This window comes from Corvus kubaryi, unplaced genomic scaffold, assembly GCF_017639235.1.
Source record: "Corvus kubaryi isolate FWS band 111438036 unplaced genomic scaffold, C.kubaryi_AGA036_p1.0 37341, whole genome shotgun sequence".
NCBI lineage: Eukaryota > Metazoa > Chordata > Aves > Passeriformes > Corvidae > Corvus > Corvus kubaryi.
In genome coordinates this window covers 2,548,585-2,573,120 of record NW_024581112.1, presented here as the reverse complement: position 1 = coordinate 2,573,120, position 24,536 = coordinate 2,548,585, and the positions used below count along the sequence as shown (strand labels likewise).

Sequence of the window (24,536 nt, the reverse complement as noted above, 5' to 3'; positions counted from 1 at the left end):
GCTTCAGTTCATCCTGATCTTCAAAGGGAGTCCTGACAAGAAAAACCCCAAATCTGCAGGAATCTTTTAGTGTACAGTGGTGTTACCCACCAGAGTAGTGTTGGAGCAGGCTTTTATTTATACCAGTGTGTACAGGTCTGCACTTCTTTTTCAATATATAATCTTAGGAAAGAATTTTGGGAAGGTGGGGAGAAACAATCCATTCAAAAGCTGTATCATAAACATAAAAGAATTGGTACTGATAAAAGAATGCTTTATTTGTGTTGGTTTTTCTCTTCATAGATTTCTTCGAGTACATCCCGTTCAGGGCCTTCCGATTTAACGAAACAGTGTGGAACATCAGCATTATTTCAGCTGGCAGAGGTAATACTAAAACACTGGTGACAAATTGCTCCAGGTGCAGTGGGGTGGAGAAGTTAATGCTGTTAATGCCAAAGGCTGAAAGGCAGAACGGTGCTACAGTTATAATTACACTGCTGCTTATAGAACCATCAGTTATCATGGCTCAGATGCCACAAGTCAAGATTTCCCCAGACTAACCATCAACTTAGAGGTTTCTAAGTGGCTCAGAAGTACCACCAGTTCCTGGCAGCAAAGGGACTTTGCAATTAACTTGATTCAGTTTCTTGGTTTAGGCTTTGAGGTTTTAGAGTTTGGCTGAGGGGCACAAATAGTTGAGAGAGAGGACTGGATTACTGTGTTACTCAAATTTGGGCATTGCCATAACAAATTCAGGTTAATGGTCAGGAGCTACTAACAGGTCAGTGACTTCTATAGAAATTCTACTATGATACTCAGCAGATCTTCCTTCTGGGAACAGTTAAAACCAATGGCATTGTATTGAAATTTTGCATTTATTTTGTTTCTAAACACTTTTTTTTTTAAGCTTTCCCAATCTCGAAGATTGTTTAATTACAAGTTTATTTAGTGCTCACAAGACAGAAGTCACTTTTTTTGTAGCCACATCTATAGCTCTGTACTATTGGCTACTGCAGAAGAAGTGTATAAAAGGAAAAAAATAATCCATTGGCTAGAGGGACGTATGTTGAATTGACAAAATATTAGTCCAGTGAGTTCCATTTTAAAGATTGATCTTTAGCTTTTGAAAATCACAGGCTGTGCTTAACATTGCAGTGTAATAAAAAAGTCACAGAAGTACCTTTGTACCAAGAACCCACGTCAGCAGAGTTGTGGAGTTCTCCTTTACCTAGTCTAACCTGCTTCCTAATAGATATTGCGTCTTGCCCAAGCTCAGGTGCTTTACAGTGCTCAGTCCAGCTTGTCCTGAACCACATCAGTAGTTTCTACCCTGTGCAGCAAGAATTTTGGAAACCTGCTACAAAAACATTCTAATCATTGGTGTTACGCTCTTACATAAATTGGTATGTGAGAGACTTTTTTAGTTTGCAAGGAAAAAAAGCCTTGTCAGGCTGAGAAATCTAAAATGGACCTAAAGAGAACCCAGTGGTCTGCAGGAGGTACATCGATACTGACCACATGGCCTGTGGGCTGAGCTGCAGGAACCTTCTGATGTCTGGTTCAAAGCAAGCATCTTCCATCTGGTTTTGCTCCAGGTGACTGGTTGACATTTGTTCTAAAAACAAAACAGCACTGGGAATTCAGCTTGGGGGCTTTGAGAGGGGACAGTAAGAACAAAGCATGTCTTGCCAAGGGCAGCTGGTTGGTGCCATGAAGGACTACCTTCTGTAGAGGTGTAAGCATGGCTTACAGGTGATCCAAAACAGAGAATCTCCCAAGTCAGTGCTGCAGGAACATGGCAGTTTGAGGACCTTCTGACAGCTCTTTTTTTGAATATCGATGTTCCTCAGATAGTATAAGGATTTTGGTTTCCATTAGTGTTATCTCCAGGAGGAGATAACCATGGCAACCACTGCTGCTTTGCAGTTCTTTGCAAAATAAGTCTGTGACAGGAGAAGAAAGATTTGGAAGGCTTTTGTACTACCTTCCAAATTATTTCTTACATTCAAGTAAAAGAAAATGATCTCAGTTAGTGAGATTCAGTAAATGTTTTTTCTCTCCCTCCTTCCAGGCCATTTGGAAAATGGAGAAAGGAATTGTATTAGGGACATTTGAAAGTTGAAAGGGGAATGGATGTGAGATTTCAAGTAGCATGTCTGTGGCAATAGTCAGAGATAACTCTGTTCTGTTGCATTTAGGATATTCCGAAAATCTGTCTAGCAGTGGGTTTCCAGATTATATAAAGACACTTTAAGGAAACACCACTGAGATCAGTTGGAGTCTTCTTCTATTAGAGGAATCGAACCCCACCAGTGTTACTCTAGCACTTAGCCCTCATCCCATTGCATTGGTTTCAGCAGGGCTTCAGCCTGTTTTTCAGTACTGTCCTGTAGCACAGTTTGCTTTCCTAAACTAAAATGCCAGAGAGATTGATTCCCTGTTTAATGCTCCTGTTAGTATAAGTAAGTATTGTTGACAGCTGATGTTTGTTTCATGGGACTGTTTTTAAACTTACTTTAGATGTGCCTTGCTTCAGAAGGAGTAAAAGTGAAAGAACCTGGGAAAACAAAAGTGGAAACACTGGAAGATGAGGGAGGGGAAGTTTCAGAGGACATGGAAGTAGAACTGGAGAAAACAACAGTGAAGGACTCCAGTAAAGGAAAAGTAGAACAATCAGAGATAGAGAATATGCAAAACCTGGATGAAACAAAAGCTGAGGAATCAGAAACTGCAAAATGCAGAGATTTTACTAGTCTTGCAATGGAAAACAGTCCTTTTGAGAGAAAGGATAACACAAAGGATCACATGTGCCGTTCTCCAGAGCTTTTCATGGGTGACATGACTATCCTTGGGCTAAAGCCGGAAAAGATAAAGAAGAAAAAGAAAAAAAACAAGTTGGACCGGCACACAAATGAAAAATCCACCCCCAAGAAATCTTGTAAAAAGAGGCAGTCCTCTGAGTCGGACATTGAAAGTGTAATGTACACAATTGAAGCTGTGGCCAAGGGGGACTGGGGTGCTGAGAGACTCGCGGATACTCCCCGCAAAAAAACCCGCCCTGTCTCAAATGTGAAGGGAAGCGTGTTGGATACAAAATCACCAAAGAAAAAAGTGAAATCGAAAGAGAAGAAGACATCAAAGGAGAAACTGATGGAGACCACCAAAGAATCAAAGCCTCCCGATTTCCTTAGTATTGGAGCCAGGAAGGAAGTTCCATGTGAGACTTCTGATAACGTTAAAGTGGAACCACTGACCCCAACAGAGGAGGTGGTACCCCAAAGCTTACCAGAACAGGTCAAAACTGAGGACAGTGACTGTGTAAAAAAGATAGAAACCTGTGGCTCCAGGAAATCAGAGAGATCTTGCAAAGGTGCTCTTTATAAAACTCTGGTGTCAGAGGGCATGCTCACATCTCTGCGCGCTAACGTGGACAGAGGTGGGTGGCTTTGAGTGTTTTGTTTACAGCAGGAACTGCAAACGCCTTCCTGGGGTGGGAGGAAAAGCAAAAGTCCATGTTTAAGCTGGGGTTTGAGCAGTGTGTGATGGGAATGTTGTGCCTGGCCACCCGAGATGTTAGGGACAGGTGGAGTGGACTCCATGTTCCGGGGCAGGTCTTTTGAAGTCTTGTGATCTGTGTTCCTGCTTACCTCACAGACTCTTAAATGCTCTGTTTTTGTCTTTCATGATTTGAGTTTTAACTTCTTGACTGAAGGCTTTGTTGTTTAATTTGTCAGCCTGCTGATAGATGTGTGCAGGACTTGTGATGTATGTAACCCCAAACAATTACCTTGTTTCTATATAAACAGCTCTTGTGGTTGTGAGCATAGTTCTCAATCCTGCAAGAAGCAAATGTGCTCTGGTTGTGCTTTGGTTGTTAGTTTTGCTGTAGGCGGTAAGTGAGAACCCTTTATCTTGTGAAAGGACAAATTTGAGATAATTTCTGGAAGCTTTCAGTGAGATGTCTGGAAATGTATTTTTCCAACTGGTAGATTTATATGCGTAATTAGAACAGTCAGAAAAGATAAAAGATGTTTGTAATCTAGGGAAGCTTATTACTGTATATCTCTTCATCTCTTTCTCCTTCGTTATACCTGAAGACATCCTGACTTTCGAGGTAGTCCAGGAAAAGACAGGACAGGGGATGCAGAATAGTTGTTAATATCATCATTGCCCAGCTTAAAATGAAAAATGTTTTTTAACTGCCTTCAAGAAGGTCAGACTTCATAAGTTGCAGTACTGACTGGGTACACAAGTTTCTTCTGAGTCTACTTTGTCTTGGGACGTTTTTCTAAAGATGAGAAACAATTTTCTGCCCTCATCACAGGAAAAAGAAGCTCAGGAAAAGGCAATTCCTCAGATCATGAAGGATGCTGGAATGAAGAAATCTGGGCCTTTTCCACAAGTGGGAACAAAAAACTGAAAAAGACTAAGCCAAAGGAAGAGTTTGTTTTTGGGTAAGTTGTGGCTTAACTCTGTTTGATGTTTTAGTTAGGTCAGCCTAATATTTTAAGAGTGAGTCCTCCTCACTGTGGCTAAGTGAACTGCATCTACCACCCAAATAATCACAATTCCTAAAATTAAAAACCCTGTTGGACTGAGTCATGCTCTAAATACCTGTCTTTTATATAGCAAAGTAATTCCTTTGAGATCTTTCCTGGTTTACACCACTGTAAATGATTTTGAATGATGTTATATGCTCAATTCTGAACAAACCACATAGTATTTACCTGCTCAAAAAGTGGTGAAGAGGGTTACTTACATTTTCAGAGTACTTTGCAAGCAGTATTTAAAGTTCTGTGTAGGTGTTCAGTCATCATAAACCGAATTAGACTAGAAAGAACAGATCTCTTTGCCCACTTGGAGAGACTGCTTACAGAGGAATAGTAAACAATGTTCTTATATTGGCAAATAATTATGATAAATACGTCATTTTTCCATTGTAGAGAAAAGATATTCAAACTGTTTATGTCCACCATGAAGAAATTCAATCTATCTTAAAAACAATTAATGAGTATAGATGCATCAAAATTTAGCAAGGCTGTACAGAATTACTTTTCTAGTATACAAGTAATGATTTTTGTCAGAGTATTACAGATTTATTTAGCTGCAAGTGCAGTAGTTAAATCTGGGTAGCCATTCATATTTGCAAATTCTTGCAGATGGGGAAATGAATTTAAAAGGGGGAGTTTTTCCATATTTCTTGCTTAAAATTACAGTGTGTTTGGTTTTGCAGGTTTGCAGTAACCCTTTTTATAACCTAGTCTATGTGACATCTAGTTGCAGCTCATTTTCAGCAAAGATACTAAATCAGTGGGAATCCCCAAGTCTTGTTTACAGGATAGTCAAGAAAAATTAGTCAAGAAAAAATGGAACACTTTGTATTTTTAGAGCTTTGTATAAATTTTGGAAATATTTTTGAGTTTAAGTTTGAAGACTACAACTTTTCACACATAATGGTGGGAAAGCTGATCCCATCTTGCAGCATAGAAAAAAAAGTAGTTGTAAATTATTTATTCAAAGTAGCTAGGAAAATTGTCTAAATCATTCATTCAGCACTGTTCTACCCTTATTAGCTGGCTGGATGAGGAAATGCGTATTTTCCAATCTCTCATCTTTATTCAGTTGCATCATTAATGAATATTATTTAGTGAACTCTGTAAAGGCAGAATTAAGAATGTGTGAAGCACAAGTGCTGGAGAAGGTATCCAGTATCCCTGCTCATTGTATTACCTCATCTTCTGGCTACTTGGAGAGCCGGTTTTACCTCTACCTGCTCTGCTTAACTCCCTCTGCTCCCTTCAGCATCACATTTCAGCCTCATTTTGTATGTGTTGGTGAAGGGGTGAGGACACCCCTTCAGAATTATGTCATTTTCCCTGTGTCCCCTTACCTTCCCCATCAGTAGCTGCCTGCCTTTCCCTGATGGTCGAGGTCAGATCTGCTTTCCCCATGTACAGCCAACTCCTTTGCCAAGCAGTGCTCTACCTGCATGTATCTCCTGGCAGGACTAGGCTCTGCAGCATGAACACCTCAGCTCAGCTACATGTGTCTAACCAGGCTTCTGAGAGCCTCTGAAAATTCATGACAGTGTGGATGGGTTTTATTTTTTTAAATAATTAATCGCTGATGTAGAGATGGCAGCACTCCCCAGTGCCTGCATGTCACAAAAGTTATAAATTACTAGCCAGGATGGCAGCTCATCTACTGTCAAATGAGGTGGGGCCTTCCCAGTTAGAGCTGCAGCCCCTCACATGCCCTCGGGGCAGGAGATGAGGCAAGTGGGAACAGGCAGTGGGAGAGGAGCTGAGTCAGAGGATGGCATTGCATGACAGCTGTCAGAGCAGAAAATTGGATGGTTTTGTGGTTGTCAGGGAACATCCATGTGGAAGAGATAAAGGTAGCAGTACCAAGCACTACTGATGTCAGATACCTTTGTGATTTAACACCAAAATAAAACGTGTGTACACAAACAAACAAACAAACCCCACCATGCACCTGGTCTGCAAAGAGCCAGGGCTGTATTTTAAGATGGAAAACTGCTTACTGAGAGAAGTAATAATTACAGAGATAAAATGAGGTATCATTCTGTGTACCAAAGCTTTCAGAATGCAGTTTGTTTGAAGTGCTGCTTCAGAAAGCAGAGAGAAGCACCATGTTTCTTGTGATATTTCCAAGTGTATAAGGGTCATCCTTCCAACAGTCACGCCAACTTCTGTCAAGCTGAGGTTTTTCATAGCAAGGAGAATTAAAAACAAGTAGAAAATGTCATTGTTCCCCCACCACTGACAGTGCTATTTATAACCTGCCTAACTGTGTGCACTGCCTTTTACTAAAACACAATTCCTACTTATACTCCTGCCTGGCTGGAAAAATTTGCAGGAACAGAGTGCTTATGCAAGCCAGTGTAGACATTACAGCCAGAAATGCTGTGCCATCATCTTCGAGTGCTTTGTTTTCTTCTGGCTGTTAGGAACAATCATACCTTGTCTGTGGATTTCTTGAGTTGTAGTTAATCTGCTGACAGTCATTCAGGTTGAGCTGAAGTATGAGGCGCATTGGGTTTCATGAAAGCATAAGCTAGTTGCATTTTTCATCTCACAGCAAATAAAATATGAGGGGAGAAAATCTAATCACCCAGAACAAATACAAAACTAATTTCCACCCCAAAGCTTCATGTTTCAGAATATCCACAGAAGACTGATTAGTTTGACATTCTTCTTCTGGTTTGAAATGCTGTTTTCATTCTGGTGTAAGAACTTCTATGTGAAGTTATTTTATTGGTTTATTTACTGGTTTTACTGTCTTTATTCATTCCCCCCACAGAACAGACAAATCTCTTGTATGAATTTGTGCAGCAAACAGAGCTAAATGTCACCAGTATGACATTATTTTTTTTCTAATTTTAGCATATGTTACTAAGGTAATCAATTTGTACTGTTACAAATGCAGAAGCAGAAATGTACATTCTCATTCCAAAGTTAATATATACTGGTTTGCTGTTTACAGTGTGTGCACTTAAATGTTTTTCCTCACTGTGTAGAAGGGTGTGTGTGTACACACGCACACTCTTAAACAGTATCGTTTTTTCTCCTGACAGAGTTACATTTAATTTGAACGGTTTTGTTTCCCATTTAGCTTAGCAAAATTGGAAGAAGAATTTGCAAAGAAATTCAACAGCCTCCCTCAATACAGTCCTATTACCTTTGACAGGAAAAATTCAGCTGTTTCGAGGAAAAAGCGAAAGGTTGGAAGCGGCTCATGTGAACTACCAAAATCCAACAAAGGTAAATTGCCATGTGCAGTACATTCTTAAACAACAGCAGTGCTGTGACAAGCTCAGGAATTTATACATCCTTACTTTACTGTTACCTGTGAAAAGTCTGAAGTCAAAGAAGAAATTTCCTAGCACTGAAGTTAGTTGGTTCTCACCTGGATTAGTTTTCAGGCTGTACTCCTGATTCCTGATTTTAATGATAAGTAGAACTGGGTAGAGTTTGTACACGAAATGTATTTCTGTAGCAAGAAAGTTTTCCAAAAACATGAATATTTGTGAGGTAAGTGAATTTGACAAGCTTTCCCAGGAGAAAATGGGGAAAAAAGGGCAGATGATCAAAGGTTGCATTTTGACATTTTTCTAAGCTTAGTTTTATGCCAGTTCTCATTTCACTGTAATTTTAGGATCTGTAAGTTAAAACATAAGATAACAGAGATGTCTGAAGGAAACTTTTGTAATTTTTCTTCTATCAAGAATATAACTGTCATAAGTTTTGAGCAAAAATGTCCTGATGTGATAAAAAGAAAGCTAGAGGATGTGAAAACCAATTCCATACCCAGCTCCATTGCTGAGGCTCCTGGAGGGAGAAACTCATGACATGCTTGGCTATTTCTTTATACAGACAACCTGTAACACAGAGGTGGTAGAGAAGTGACAATGTGGTAAGGTAAAACAACTTTTATACTGTGGCAGAAATACTGATGCATATGTACAGTATAGAAGCATCACAAAATGAAGGCATGATCTACCAGTAATTCCGGAAGACGAAAGGATGCTCAAGAGGATCCTCATCAGGCACAGCTTGCAATGTGAAGTTGGTTTCCTTTTCTGCAACAGTGGTAGTTCCACTGACTGACAGGTTTTAAGATCTAATGCGGCTGTTTTAGCCAGGTGACCCTGGATTAGATCTATGCCTTTTGAATGCTTCACAAATAATCACATTAGAGTGTGCAGGATTGAGCAGCTGTTCTTTTCTGGTGCATGCCAATTTTGGTATTGATTTCTGTAATTAGATGTGGAACAGCCACTTTGCAAAATTAGACTTGTGCTCATACCGAGCTACTTCTAAATTTCAGCTGCCTTTAATTTTGTTTTATGTATGTATTTGACAGAACTTCTTAAATGAGCATGAATGAATTGCTTTACAGTATGATAACACACTGGTTAATTAAGCAACATCTGTTCGGAAGAAAATCTCCTCAACTACAGTGATCTAGCAATTGAAGTTGGAGTAGCAGCTCATTGGGTTTCTCGCTGCCTGTTCGTATTTACCTGTTCAAGTGTTTGTATGTTTTAAAGTTCTGCAGGCCCTGTGTTGTTTGGGAATGGTGGACTAGAATTCTGCCTCAAGCCAGGTAGCCCAGAACTGCATTCTGCTTTTGGTTGGGCTCATACAGGAGAGTTTAATTTTTTATCTTTGATAGCATCACTTATAGAGCTTTGGAATATATTTGGCCTTGTCTCAAGGGAAGGTCAAAAACATAACTGCAGGCAGGTTACAAGCCTGATATGAGTAGTTTTGGTACAGCCCTGTGGGGACAGTCGTGGAGCATTTGCCTCTGGCTGACAATAAGGGCTCTTTAAATTAAGCCAGCTGACTTTGCACTGAGCAGATGGTAAACAGTCACATGAACTTTTCCACCAACTGAGCTGTGGGGTTGCAACAAGCAGCCCCAGGGCAGGAATATCTGATAGTAACTCTCCTCTTTCTGTAGTGAACATCTAACCACAGCCCCAAACTAAATCCGAACAGAGCTAGTGATACCTGCTCCTAATTCCAGCAAATGTTGAATTCACACACTTTAGCTGGGCAAGCTGACCGCTTGTGTCAGTCATTCCAACCCCCTGAAGAGCAAGGTTCAGTCAGCTCTCGAGAGGTACTTGAAAAACTTTCCAACAAAACATTTTTCTTCTGGAAAAAAAAGATTGCTAAAAAGTAAATATTTCATGGCAGCAGGTCAATTTTAAATGTGTTTTATTTTCTTAGGATGTGTCAAATTAGGATGTGAGTTGTGGATTTGAAATGATCTGACCTAAAGTGTATACAAGCGGGCTTACTAGCTTAGTAAGGTCTGTTCCAGCTGAGCCAAACATTTATTAAGCTGAATCCTCAATTTAATTTGTGATGCACTGACAGGGTATTGAGCCTCATCATGCTCTTGGCCTGTGAAGTGTGAGGAGTATAAAGACTCCTAGAGAACCCTGGTCTCCAAAAACATAGCATGAGCAGGCCTGTGTGCTCGGCTACTGCAGGTATTGCAAGAAATGAAACTGGCATATCATGCAAAATAATAGAGCTTGGTTTGGAATGGTTTTGGGTTTTTTGAATTGTCCTGGTTTTTTACACCTTCAGAATTAAACAACAGTAGCATCTTATGCAATGTGATGAGCATGAGCCATGAAGGGTCAATATCAATACAGTCTTATGGGTGTGACTGTGTTGGGATGTGGGAGACCTTAACTTTGCACTGCTCTGTGATACTGTGTTGTGTGGAGTTGCTTCTGCTATGTGGCTTTTCCTTGGGTGTGTCTCTGTCAGGTAATTAGAAGAGATGTGCAGCACAAGCAGTGTCTACAAGTGTTTGGGGCCTCTGGGTGTTTCCAAGTGATAATAATCAGTAGGGTTAGGTTTAGGTAAGCACTCTTTGAAATGATGCCCTGATTTTTGAATAAGCATGTACAGGATCATAAACTATCCACACATTTTCACTCAGCATGGATAACCACTTGATTTTTGAAGTCTACAGATCAGTGTCTACTAAACATGTAAAATTTAGAAAATATGTTGGAGTGTTGCACACTGAACCTTCCTCAGGATGTTAGGTGAATAAAAATGGAGAAATGTTTTTGTTTGTTGTGTTTAGGGTATTTCTCTGCACCCCACCCCAACTGTAACTGTATGCTTTAATAAGTTATCTTTTGGAGTAAATGGTGCTGGATTGATTTTCTGTCAAATGTCATTAGTCTATGCCTGCAACAAGCTTGATATGCTGCCTAAGAACACACCCAGGTTTGTCAGGATGTTTTCCTACTCCTAGGCGAAGAATCAGTAGGGCAGTGGCCACTGACTACTACTGTTGTGCTTGTCATTTCCAGTCCACACTTCAGCCAGTTCTTTCATATAAAAACACCTGAAGAACCCTGTAACACAAAAGCTGTTACAGATCCGCATGTATGAAGAAAAATTTGAACCTTTTCTTAAATGAGAGGCATTTTTTTTTCCCCAGAGTTTCCAAATTGTCTAAATTCTGCTCACACTGAAATTAATGGGGGTCTTTCTTCAATGGGAGCAGGACTAAATCAAGCCATAAAGCTTTGACAAAATTCACATCAAGCATTTTGAACTGGGAATGTGCATATACAATAATAATGTCACAAAATGGCTGAAGAATACAGCTATACTGAATCTGTGCAGATGGCCTGCTCCAACATTTACTGGAGCTGTGACTGTTTCATTTTTTTTGTCTTTCCAATGGCATATGTGCCAAAATATCCCACCACGCAGAAGTCAGCTGTCTGCAGTGAGTCACTAATCTGCTTGTATGCAAAAGTGAGCAACAGGCAGAGTCATTATTTCTGCCTTGTACTGTGAAGAAATGCTCACTTATACACCAAGCACTGCACTAAAGCTTTCGTTTTGGGAAGGCAAAGAGGGGAATGCACAATGTAGTTTTATTTGGGGAAAAGATTGTCTACAGGGCTTTTTTTGTCTGTGGCCTCTAGGACTAGAAATAAAGCATCAGCTTAAAACGCATGCTGCTTTGTGGCATTCCTCTTGGTCTTAGATCTGGGGTTCTTTTTGGCTCGGTTCAAAGCATTCAGATGCTTGGAGATTGCGTGCTGTAATTTTCCAAGGATCATGACCTAAAAATACAGCACCTTCCTCTGGGAGATGCAGAAATGCAGAGGCTCTTTGTCCTGATTTTGTTAGGATCTTGTTGAAACGTCCTCTCTTTGATCAGATCCGTTAAAACAGGGACCTTTTGGGAGCAAAGGAGGCCTATCCCCAGAAATTTGGAGGAAATGCAGATATGGTTCATTTTCTTGCCTGCTGCTTCCCCGAGCAGCTGCCACTGGCCATAGCAAGTATTCCCAGGAGGAGTCCCTGCTGTGCTCAGTGAGCACAATGGACAAGCCAGGGATTAAATCCTGTGGCAATTGCTGAAGTGCCAGGGAGAGGCAGAGCCATGTAGAATATTTCCAACAGTGCAAGATGAGCAGATGGCTGTGTAACAATAACAAGTAAACTAACAGTAAAAGGTTTTTTCAGCTTTCTATAGGAAATCACATCCCGGATCCATTGTCTAACAGCAAGACTTTTAGGTTAGTTATTTCAGTCATGGATTGTCTCTGGATTGAATGTTCACAAGTGGCATTTGTTCAAAGTCTTGGAATACTTGCCTGTTGTCCCCATGAAACAGGTCCAGCCCAGCCAGGCATCCTGTCAGCTCCTGCACAGTGACTGTGCCTACGCTGGTAAGGCAGAGTGCGTGGATGAAGTTTCTCATGGAGTCAGAAGTTACATTCTCAGGTCCAAGTATGTTGACTTATTTAGGTATTAGCTGATGTTCTCTTTCAATGCATTTATGGCCAAAGGGTATTCTAAGTGTTACTGGGCACTGTCTCACAGGAGTAACAGCTAAAAGGGAAAGAAATAGGAAGTTTCCTTAGTGAAAGGCAGCTTTTCTTTTGGCCCCACCAAAGTCAATGTCCTTGGATTTTCCATCTGGGAAAGTGGCATGCCGCAGAAAGAGGCTGATGACAAAGGCCCCTTTGGATGGGGAAAAAAGAGATGAAAGACACAGGTTTCCTCCTCTGTGCAATGCTTGTCATCTTTCCCTGAGTTTCTAATCTCAGTTATTCTTCTTAGAGTTGCTGACACTGGCTGATTGTCTGGGACAGTGATTGAAATGGTTTGTAAGCTGCAGATTGAGCTGTAGAAATTGAGACGGGGTGATATGTAATATGTTGTTTCTTCCAAGCACCTGCAAAAATCACTGATCTGCTAAGTAAAAAATAATAGTAAAAATGTCACAAGAATCATGTAGTTATGTGCCTCTCAGTCTTCTTGTGGAACTGGTGGGAAGACTTGTTTCTGTTAGTGTGGATGACATATTTGGGCTTAGTCTCAAGAAAAGCTCAGTTATTTCATTTAGGCTTTTGCTCGAGCTCTCTGAGCCTTTTCATTCCTTTTATTACATTTTTATTGCACTGACACTAGACTAGTTCTCTGTGATACTTGGGAAGCTGTTGTAACAACACTTCAGTAAGTTTGAGTGACTATGGACCCTTCTATTGTACTTTCTGGTATTTTCTATACAGATACTTGGGAAGCTGTTCAGATTCAAGCTGGTGTTGCCTAAGATGATCTCTTGCTTGGACTTTTATTTGGTTTGTTGTTTGACTTCCAGAGTTTTGGAAGTTTATTAATCTTCTTCCAAAGTTTTGATTTTTTTCCGTATTAAAAAAGAAGTAGCAGTGAGCCACAAAGCCAACATGTGCCAAGATGTTAGGGTTTCTATGCCTGCCTCTGGCTGGATTTTAGCTTTCTCTCAGTAGTGTTCAGTATTGATCAGACAGCCTAGTGTCTGTGAATGGCCTTCATCTCATAAGACTAAATACTTCTTCCATGTGCTACACACTTTACTCCTCCTTTCCTCACATAGGGAGTCTGAGACGGCAAATTGCAGATGTGTAATGTAGACATACCCTGATTGCACGTTTCTGTATGGTTGCAGTTGTGTCCCAGTAGCCAATGTATGTGTCTGGTTCCTTTTAAGGATGAGGAGGAGTGAAAAGGCCAGTATCTGTGGTGGGTAGAATCATCTTCCAGGTGAGATGGAGATGGGAAGGACACCCTCTTGTTAGTTTGTAAGTCTTGTCAGATGCACAGCATCTCGTTTTTGTTTGGGCTGGTCTGTTCTGAACTGGCCTGAAGACTTGCTTCTCCACTGTGTCTTTGGACATGAGATTTTGAAGTGGAGTTTCTGTAAAATCCCTAAAAATGGCTTTTCAGTGTGGAGATTATGCATCTCTTACACCTGTGTTGCTGTTATATCACTGACAGCTCCCCTAATGAGGCAAAGACTGACTTCTTGATGACCTCTGATAGTGGCATATTTTGTGGTCCAGTGTCACACAAGATGTCTTCTGACTGCTCCTTGTAAAGACTCTGCTGGTAAAGTAGGAATGATACCATGAGCTGGACATAGCCTCACCTTCCTTCTCTGGAAGCTTTTACTTTTCCACTTACTATATCTCATCTCTGGTCACCAGAAAGGCAGTGATAGCTCTTGCATCTTGTGGTGGGTTGGCCCTGGCAGGTAGGTAAGTTCCCACCCTGTTGCTCGCTCCCACAGTGGGATGTGGGAGAGAAGAAGGGGAAAAGCAAGGAAAAATACTTCCTGGGTCAAAATGAAGACGGTTTCCTAAGTTGGAGGGAGGGAACAAGTAATGCAAAAGGCAGCACTCATCACTAACAAACTGATGCCCAGCCAGTACCCGAGCAATGGACAACTTAAAAAAAGATTTCCCCAGTTTTGTGCTGAGTATGGTGTGAAATACCTCCTGGCCAGTGTGCGTCAGCTGTCCCAACTGTGTCCCCTCCCAACCTCTTGGAACACCCTCAGCCTACTTGCTGGGGTGCCAGAGTGAGAAAGAGAGATCTTGATGCTGTGTAAACAGTGCTCAGCAGTAACTAAGCCATTGGTGTGTTACCAGCACTGTTTTGGTCACTGATCTAAAACACAGCACTATCCAGGCTGCTATGAGTAAAGTTTACTCCCTGCCAGGCCCAATATACGTGCAAAAGAGAGTATATCTTTAAACAAGCAAGAAACCCCCATGTTCTGTTGTATGGCTAAGCTTTCGCAAAGGCTTTGTTCCATAAAATGCATTGTATGCACTTAAACACTGGGAGGTGGTGGGTTGAAGTACAGCTTGCTGAAAGCCTCCAGAGTCCCCTCTGGCAGAAGGTCAGGTTTTGTGCTTCCCTGTGAAATGGCAACTTGTATTATAGGAAGGGGAAGTTGTACAGTACATACTGTGACTGTTGCACTCTTTTTCAAGGTTCTAATTGAAAGTATGTATTATTAATGTTGTCTGTAGGTTCATTCCAGTCTCAGAAAAAGAACTTGTTCCACAAAATTGTCAGCAAATTTAAGCACAGAAAGAAGCTTAATGTTCCGGACACAGGTACTGGTGCATTGCTTAATTAAGGTTTTCGGCTGCCTTCTTTCTCAGTTCAGTCTTGGGGAAATGCTTCTAGACAGAGACAGCTCAGCTCTCTAGTCTTTGATCGCTTTGGCTCCTTATTTTCCCTGTCTGCTGTGATTCCATTGCCTCCTGGCTCCAGTTGATACTACCTTACTCCAGTATGATGCTGTTTTCTTTTTACTTGGCATCTCCCTTTAATTAGTTTCCCTGCTCCAGGTGCCATGCAGCAGAGCTGACAAAGCAAAGGCAGTTCTGCAGTTGGCCCTGAAAACTTTTATCTTCCACAGGTCATAGCTATGTTGTCCTTTGGTTGTCCTTATCTGCATCCTTCTGTATCAGTGACCATATTATTTTGCCAGAGCATTTATGCATGTCCCTATCTCCTGTTCCCTGTGATTTCTTGCCATCTGGAGCTTTGCAGACTGCAGCTGGTCAAGGTGTAAGAGCCTGGTTGGGATGTAAGTGCTTGTTTCTGCACCAGATCTCAGAAATACCAACCTCCAACCCTGCCTCTGTAGAAATCTTAACCAACTTTCTGTTTGCTTCATATTGAAAATACCTTCTGCAGTTTTTCAAGTTATGTTCTGGAGCTTCTCTGCCCGCTATCCGCTGTTAGCTCTCCAAAGTCTTTTTCTTGTTACAGTATTGTAATCCTGCATGCTACATACTCACAACTCTGAGGGGCATTTTCAAGTGTACTGTATGTACAGGATTATACCTTAGCCTGCTTCCCTGGGCCCTTTTGTCATCATGTTGCCCACACTATTCAAGTCATGTCCAGGCTGTTCCTTAGCTGTTCCACAATGGTGTTCTCTTCTACATTCCTGTTGTGTAGAAGAGCCTCTCTGGTTTTCCTTACTTAAGACCATTAATTTTGTCTGGTTTTTCCCCCATCTGTGTTCATCTCTAAGATAATAAAATTGCTCTTCCCATCTCCAGTTTCCCCAGCTACTTTTATGGTTAATATCTTTCCCTAAGACTTGGCCATGTAATTTCCTCTCCTTTCCTGGTGCTGTGTTTTCTGTCCTCTGTGATGCACGTGCACTATTTGCCCACATAGGCTCTGCCTGCTCTTCTGCATTCCCTGATGCAAATAATTTGAAATTACTTTGTCTTGTTCTTTTTGTACAACAAATATGTTGTGGGAGTTGCTTATGAGAAGTAACTATCTTGCTTCTGTGTTCCATGTAAAAAAAGCATTATACATTAGCATTGCTTTTATTGGGTGTCATTCAGATTTTGTTCCTGAATTATTAATAGACCATGTAGACAAATTATTTTTAAAAATGAGTGTTTAAATTCTCTGGTGGGAAAATAAATAGAAAGTGTTTAGTAGATGATTAAATAAAGAGTAAAAAATATAAATAGTTTAAAATCTACAGATAAAAATGTGGGTAAACAAAATGTCAAACCCTGCATTTGTTTAAAAGAAGCCAGCCTGTTTTGATGCAAAGTGAAGTGTGCACTATGATCAAAGATTCAAGCCTGGCAAGTGTTGAGTACCCTGGATTTTTTCCAGCACAACACAGAGGCATGTCCTTGGAAGTTAAATGTTATGTGAATAATGTCATAGTGTCTAAACATTAAAGATGTGTCTGTGCATTTGGGGCAGAGCCAGCTTGCTAAGTTCCTCCCAAGACTACAGCAAGACATGAGGAACTTAGGAGCCTTACACAGCCCACATGTAATCATCAGAGGAAAGGCAATGGATGTCTGTATATTGGTGGGGAACTGCATTTTCCCCTGAGTTACAGAGGGGAGAAAATCTGGGGTCTTGCCTACTCTGAAGTGTACCCTGTAGTGACTGAAAGCAAAGTGTTGATCAGCAAAGTGCAGTGTGGGCATGGCCTCAGTAGGTGCTGGGCAGCCTTGCCCTCATGTGCTGCCTACAGATCTTCATCCTCCATCCAGGAGTTCCTAGGCAACAGGCTCGAAACCGTGTGACTGAGCTGTCCCATGTTCTGCAGCATTCAAGATGGGAATCCCAGAATCTTCATTTCAATTCGGATATTTATTTCAGCATTTTGTGAATCAAACAATAGAGGAAAATTTTGACTCCTTTTTGTGGTTAGTCTATACTTATGGTGAGTCACAAGTCTACATAATGTGCAGTTTTGGTTTTTATGAAGTTAATTTTGCAGTAAGAAGGAGCTTGAATGTTTTTATAGCTGCAGAGGAGACACTTGGAAGGATTGCTGTCAGCAGAGGTCATGCTGGCTTCATGTTTTGTCGTCTTGAAAAGTGTGTGTGCCTGTGCACATCTCTGTTAGGAGTGAAGGAAAGTAAGTACAGTAAAGGCAGATTTAATATGGTTGAGTTGTGTTGTCCCATGTGTCTCTGGTATGAAAATCTGAGTGAATTTTGACCACACTGTACATGGCAGCACCAGCGCACGTCGCCATATGAGGAGTTTGCAGCAGTTCATAGAGCAGGATACAGCCCAGTAAAACACCAGTAAAATGCTGCAGAGAGCACACAGTAATGCAGTTGAATGTGTCAAGAGATACATCTTTTCCTTAGGAGGGCTGACAGAAGCACAGCTGGACCGATGCCTGTCTAGGGAAGTTAACACTCATCTGAGAGTTGAATTTTTCTGCCACACCAACAAGGCTTTCTCATAGGAAGCAGTACTTAAAATACCAAGTCACAGTGATTGCCTCTTTGCAGGTACACTTAGTGAGCTATGCTGAGGGCTCTTGCATGGTCTGTGTAGCAGCCAGCTGTAGCAGTGGCCTTGGCACAGGAGGGGGAGAAGAGAGGATGAACACATACACTGGTCTCAGCACCAGCTCATGTGTGAAGCAGCCCTGTCCCTGATTCTGCTCCTGCAGCAGCTCTCCCACACACATCAGGGCCCGTCGTGTGGGGCCTGCAGCCCAGAGGGAGCCAGTAGCTCTGTGCCTTTGGCAACCATTCTGGCTGGAGGAGGGCTGGATCAGCATAGGCTCCTGCAGCAGAGCTTCCCACCCAGGCAGCTGTCTCATACACCTGGTTTGGCCATCTGCTGCTGTGTATCTCTGCTTGTTAGTCCACAGCCCTTGCTGCATCTCTGTGTGCTGCCTGACCCCAAAGAAGTATTGTAGCAGTGTCCTGTTGTCAGAAGAGCTGGAAATTCTGCCAGGTCAGTCTGTTTGGCATCACTTCCTTCATGAAGTGGTTCCCTAGGCACTGGTGACTTGAAGCTATGCTCCGGCTAGCTTTTCACTGTTTAACTTCATAAAGACTATTAAAGCATTACAGCCCACCTTTCCTCCTTGATACCAGCACGCTCACACTCACAGAGCATTTGTTTTCCACTAATTGTGGTTAAACTTCTGCAGCTGTATCTCACAACAGGCATCATTAAAGAAAATCTTTCAAATCTGTGTTTTGTTGGGGTTTGGTCTGAAAAGCTGTGGTGTGCTGAGTCAGTTCAATTGACTTCATTTTTGTTGTTCACAGAGATGGGGGAAGTACGACTACAGGTCCTCTGCATGCCTGCAGAATAGGATGAACTGTCCATGCAAACCTTTACAAACCTAGCTGAGGAAACCGTCTGGCATAGACCTCCAGATACATCTCTCTCAGAGTCATTTCTGCCACTCTGGTGTAGGCATGCCCAAAGGTCCACACCTTCATGCCATGTTCTCAACTCAGCTTGCAAAAATAGCCCAGTAGTTCTGCCCATGCCACTGTTGTGGAGAGCTGAGCATGCAACTACCTGTTGGCAGGACTGCACAGTAACTGCAGAACCTCTTATCATGTCTAGACAATGTTCCCCTGAAAATTAGCTGAGCTCCTCATGGGACAGCTCTTGAATGCAGGACAGTGTGGAAGCAGAATGGATGTCACATAGATTAAAGAAAACTACAGGGAATTAAACCTGGCAAGCCCTATCCTTCCTGCAGAACAAAACCAGGTCCTGATTTGGAGCATCTGTATGGATATACTTTTGTCACTTGAAACAGTGGGATGCTGTTCTTCTTGAAGCAGGTGCAGGAGCACCTAGTTTAGATGTAGAGTTGTTGAAACATGGACTCCTTTCTCCTCTAGAAGTCAGTGCAAAGGGTCTTGTGAGTGAAGGTTTTGTGTGATTTCCTCCAAGTTAAGTTTTATGTCTGCTTGAATAATAACTCTGTAAAGCAAGCAGTGAAATGATATCTAAACCCAGTGTCCACTAAGACTTCTAGAGAAGAGGATGCTCTTCCCTTCTGCATTCACTCTGCACCCACACACAAAGTACTCATTGTTTACCTTCAATCCTTCCTTCTTCAAGACTGTATGGCAGCAATGTTATGGTGAAGTGATAAAGAGCTTATTTTAGAGCTAGAGGAGAAAAGGAAGGTAGACAACTTCCAAGTCTCATTTCAAGGATTAAAAAAAACCTTGGAGAGGGAATATAAAACAATATAAAAACATGGAGAGGGAATATCCTTACTGCATCTGAGTTTTTACAGCTACCTTCTGGTATTTCTTAGTCAAACATGTCAACATCATACACTCCTTATGTCTCAAGCTATTGCCTATTTTACCTTTAAAGGTTTTTGTTTCTCTTTATTTTTTTCTCATACAATATGAGAAAGAGAAATGTAAAAGGGAACCCCCAGCTGTACTGATCAATCAAGTTAATTTCTAGTGACCTGACACACAACATACATAATTAAATGCATACCAAATCAAGTTTCTTTTAATTGTATGTTGTTCATTGTTTGAAATCATGTCTTAATTTTTTTATTAAACATAAAAAATGAGCTGTAGTACTAAGAATAAAACCATTATAAACTCAATCAAGCTAGAATTAGACAGCAGTGTCAAAGTGCTAATTAGAGCAAATCAGAATTAACAAATAGTGTTGGACTACAACCAGACCATTACATTAAAATATAATCAACGCATATGAATTCCCAGATACGAAATCTAGAGAGAAAGCTGCCTATTTAATTACACATTCCAATTAAGATTCTGATCTCGATGCACGAAGCTTATCCGAACATCTCACTGTTGGCCCAGTTGCATTAATTGAAAGTCACATTTGCAGTCATTGGTGCTTCTACTTAATTGCACTGTTACAGGGTCAATCTTGTCCTGTGCTTTCTCTTGTGCTCTTTACAAAACATCAGTTCTACAGCAGAGCTCTGCTCTGGAAATCTTGGGAGCTAGAGCTAAGCACTTAGAAATGCTAATTGAAGCTGTGTGCCTTTTTTCCAAATAAAGAGCCTGCACAAGTTCGCAAATGTTGTACAAGAGAACATAGGTGAATTAAGATCATAAAAAACCTAAAGTTTGGAATGTTTCAAATGTTTTTACATGTTCATACTAGATCTGATTTTATTCTTACACAATAAAACATTAAAAGGTCCTTCCCATTAAAACAGAAGAGCAAAGGGCAACTGCTAACAAGATAAAAAATGTGTTACAGCTGTTCTCTTCATCTAGTCCACATCCTCACACAATGAACAGTTACACAAGCTAGCAAAAGATAAAGGTTTTATTAGCTGTTTCTTTGAATAGAAAGCTCATTAAATCTACAAAACTAGTACTAAACAGAAATACAGACTAAAACGAAAGAGGGCAAAGGCCGTGCAGAATGTTTGGCTGTTGTGCAGAGTTTCTGGGGCTGGGTGCTCCTGTGTGACACCACCAGTCTCTGTGCGGGAGATTGGAATTGTTCAATTCTTAGCCCTTCTGAAAGAGCAGTTGTTTGCACTCCGGCTTCAGTTCTGTGTGTGTAATTTTTGCTGGTCAAACCACCCAAAAAGTGACAAATGTGTCTAAAGTCTTTAAAATGGGGAGAAAGATTAAAAGAAACTGGAGGGAAGAGTAAGCTAAGTGTAGACACAGTAACAGCTGTGGAAAATACATCATGGACTATTGCAAAGAGACAGGGTATGACCTGAAGGGTATTAAAGAAAATAATGAGTTGAAAATGCAGCCGAGGGGATGTGGTGCAGGCATTAGGAAAAAATGTGTAGTCATTCAGGATGGCAGTGCACTGGGAAAAAATACCTCAAGGACTTGGTGCAGATATCATGAGTGTTCCCAATTTCAAAACAGGTTAGACAGGCATCTGTAAAAAACTACTTGGGCATTCCATTTGCTACCTGTAGCCTCTTTTTAACCCTAGCTGACAGTGATCACAGATGGGGCAGGCTTCATAATACTTTTATCACAGGAGGGATAAAGATGTCACAGATTGGCTTTATGGACTAGTGATACCCTGTGGGATCAGCAGAATGGTATATTGAATCAATGCAAATTCCAAACTATTGACTACTAGGCACTGACCTCAGACTTTGGAAGCTTAAATATGTTTTGTGATTGCTGTCTGACCTATTTCTTTGTGAACAGGATCAAAGTAAACTCTTTAGTCAAGTGAAAATTTGGGATCATGTTCAGTTCGAGGCAAAAGCTGTGTCAGAACACCAACACTGGAGCTGCTGAGAAAGATTTAAACTCTTCCTTTCTCATTGTCTGACCTCACGTGGGCAGTATTTCTGTCATGGTATTCTATCCCATGCTTACTTCCTTTTTTTAGCTGTGATCCAGTTCTGCTTTTGTATTTGCTTCCTTTTGGGGTGGTTTTTAAGGTTTGTTGTTTTGTAAAAGGCAGTATTTCCTTTGGAGGAGTTGATGTAGAGTGACTGAAGAGATAAGACTGGGTTTTAGTCAGGAACTGCTGAGTTCTGCTTGTCAGTCTGTCTGTGGGCTAAGATCAGCTTGTTATTCTGTAAAAACATTTTGTCTCTTAGCCACTCGCCGACACCTTCTGTGGCAGAATGTTTTATACAGACTGATACCCTGCTCCCACTCAAGGGCTACTGCTGATCTCACAGTTTTCTTTGCAAATAATAAAAACTTGAACCTTCAGTATATCTTTAAGGTGGATTCTATTACTTCCCTGCAAACATCTGTGGCATTCAGGTCATATCTTGCCATGGGTTGTGCTCTAAGTACCTGTGAGGAACGGTTTTATGCAGATAGACGCAAAATGGTAAATGAGCATAGCTAGTGGCTGAAATATTCTACATCTAAAATTATGTTTTTATTCTCTTCCAGCCATACTATTAGAAGACAGAAATTCCAGTGAGTCTGCCTGGAAGAATAAAATTTCTATATCTGCCCTAAACACTCCAGAGCCAGCAATGATGCATGAGCCTTTAGTTGGCAGCCAGAAAAGGAAAGCAAGGAAAACGAAGATCACACATCTTGTCCGAACAGCAGATGGGAGAGTTTCACCAGCAGCAGGAACACTGGGTAAGGAAATGGGAGTTAAAATTTTATTAAAACTAAATTGTTGGAGAAGGTTTGAGAGTACAAGCAACTTATCAGGGCAGTGTTTCTAAATTAGCTTGTTTTCATACCTGCTTAGAGTGGTCATTATTTAAAATACAGGTATCAAACCAACTGGGAAATCACTGAATCCATAATGGCCAACTTCTTTTGTTTGAATGACCAAATCTGTCTTTTCTCTAGATACTTCACTCTAAGAACTGTGAGCTGATGCAGAGGGAAATGGAAAATGGTTACCTTTCGTAATTTGTTTCCAGTCCAGCAAAGAAATTACACTGCACCTGGTTCTAGTTTGTAAAACTGAATTCCATAGTATGACAGTTAATGCCAGAGTCCTTGTTGGAGTTCTCCAGTAAGATAATCTTTCAGGACTGCTGTATCTAAAGTATACACAAAAGCTCTCTTGCCTGACCTAAAAGATCAAATTCAGTTGAATGCAAAATCAGTAAACTGCTTTATAAACCTTAGTATCGTGCTTCTGACCCGGTAGCTTGGGTCAGAAGAGGTTGTAGCATGAATCAGATGACACTGGCAGAATCAAAGTCCTAAAGGTAAAGGTTCTGTTAACACCAGGCTAGTCAGCATATCTATAGGCTGCGGTGAATTTATGGGCTAGGTCTGCATGCTTAACTTTCTTTCTTTGCAGAGGAGAAGCCGAAAGAGCTGCCACAAAGTACTCTTCAAAAATCATCAAGTGCAGAAACAGATTGCAACAGCGAATGCTCCAGAAACACAGAGACAGAAGAAAACCATAGTATTACGTCAGATATGCCAGCGGTGTCTGCATTTTTTAGCTTAGCTGCTCTGGCAGAAGTAGCAGCCATGGAAAATGTACACAGGTATGGTTTTCTTTTCTTCTTGGTGTCTTAAGTAAATAGTATGTGGCTGACAGCTTGTTCAGAAAGCATGTGAATAGCAGACTGTTTAATTTGGCCTGTGTTTCCTCTTCCCCAGCTTTCTATGAATGTGTGCTTTACACCACTTGCTTAGTAGTGTTAAGTCTTCACCTAAATGACAGTGTAATCTATTTAGCAGTTAGTAAAATGATCCTTCTCAGTAAACTTACCTGCCAATTTTTGTATGTAAACAGGTTCATGTGCTCCTTGAGATTGAAAATTATCAGATGCTATTTGTCAGATAATAGCAGATTTAAATAGCTACTGCACTCTGATTTGCATTTTCCAGTGGCCTGAAACCTAAGATGGTGGAGAGAATTTCATACATTTTGAGATGGAGTTTTTATGCTGAACATGGCTGAGGGAAGCTAACTTGTTATTCTTACTCTTTGCTTTCCTGTGTAGAAGGCAAAGGAGCTACAGAATAGCATGGGGCAGAACAACTCTGGGTGATGGAAAGCCAGGGTAGTTTGGGTTGGTCCTCTCAGTTGCTGAGTAGGCTATCCATACAGACAAGGTGGAGAATGTGCAGGTTACTGAGGGCTCTTGAATCAGTTCAGCATGGTCAGACCTGTGATGGCAGTAAACAAGAAGTCCTCCTTGGCTCTTAATTATCCAGTGTTGTTCTTTCATGGAACTTACTGGCTATGAAACCCCATCCTCTCCTGCAGTGGAAACTCAGTGAGGAATCATTGGGCCAGTTTGAAACCATCACAGCCTCTGCTGGTGCCATTTGACAGGTGGCTGGCTGCCTAAGCAACTCCTCGAGGCAGCAGTTCATGAAACCATTCACAGCCTCAGTTAACTGTTCTTCTCCTGGGCCCTATTGATGAACCCAGTCCTTTGTGTTCAGGCTGCACATCAAATGCTCAAAGGCTTTTTAGAAGCTTAGGAACCCTACAAGAAACAGATCTGCTGGTTCCTCTCTGCAGAAGCTGTTGTCTTGCTTAAGCAGCATTGTGTTGGGTGAGAAGTGATTTCACACTGCAGTCAGCCTGTCTGTCATGATAAGCCTCAAGATGGGACTTGTGGAAGGGCTGTGCTAAGCTCTGCTTTCACTCACACCGTTGTGGTTTCATTGATTGCCATTAACATTGACCAGAACTGCACAAAAGGATTCACTCTGCTGTGGTTTTTCCTCCTTGTTCTTCTGAGAGTTCTTGTCCTCCTCTTGTCTCTGTTGAAGTGAGCTAATGCTTTGCAGAGCTTTGTGCTCGGGTCTTTCTCTTTGAATCCCATCTTTTGTCATGTCATTATGTAGCTCGAGCAATGCAGCACCTTCCATAAGGCCTGAAAACACTGGATCAGCAAACATACAGCAACTATTGAAAATGCCAGCTTGTAGTCATCCCGAAGGAGGTGAAATGACAACAGGGGAGGACTCTCCCAGCAGAAAGTTTGCC

The 24,536-nt window shown here is 41.3% G+C and overlaps 1 protein-coding gene across 20 annotated transcripts in view; it reads left to right on the top strand.

Annotated features, from left to right (window-relative positions):
* Positions 1-24,536, top strand: part of BBX (BBX high mobility group box domain containing) — a 153,251-nt gene that overhangs the window by 109,321 nt on the left and 19,394 nt on the right. For 17 of the 20 annotated variants that reach the window (XM_042031611.1, XM_042031609.1, XM_042031617.1 and 14 more), the window contains 7 exons: positions 283-363; positions 2,500-3,415; positions 4,304-4,433; positions 7,615-7,763; positions 14,861-14,947; positions 22,004-22,201; positions 22,884-23,076. In XM_042031611.1, coding sequence (XP_041887545.1) covers positions 283-363; positions 2,500-3,415; positions 4,304-4,433; positions 7,615-7,763; positions 14,861-14,947; positions 22,004-22,201; positions 22,884-23,076 — 1,754 coding nt within the window. The remainder of the gene's footprint in view (positions 1-282; positions 364-2,499; positions 3,416-4,303; positions 4,434-7,614; positions 7,764-14,860; positions 14,948-22,003; positions 22,202-22,883; positions 23,077-24,536) is intronic. The other 3 variants (XM_042031599.1, XM_042031605.1, XM_042031603.1) reach the window with 3 other exon arrangements.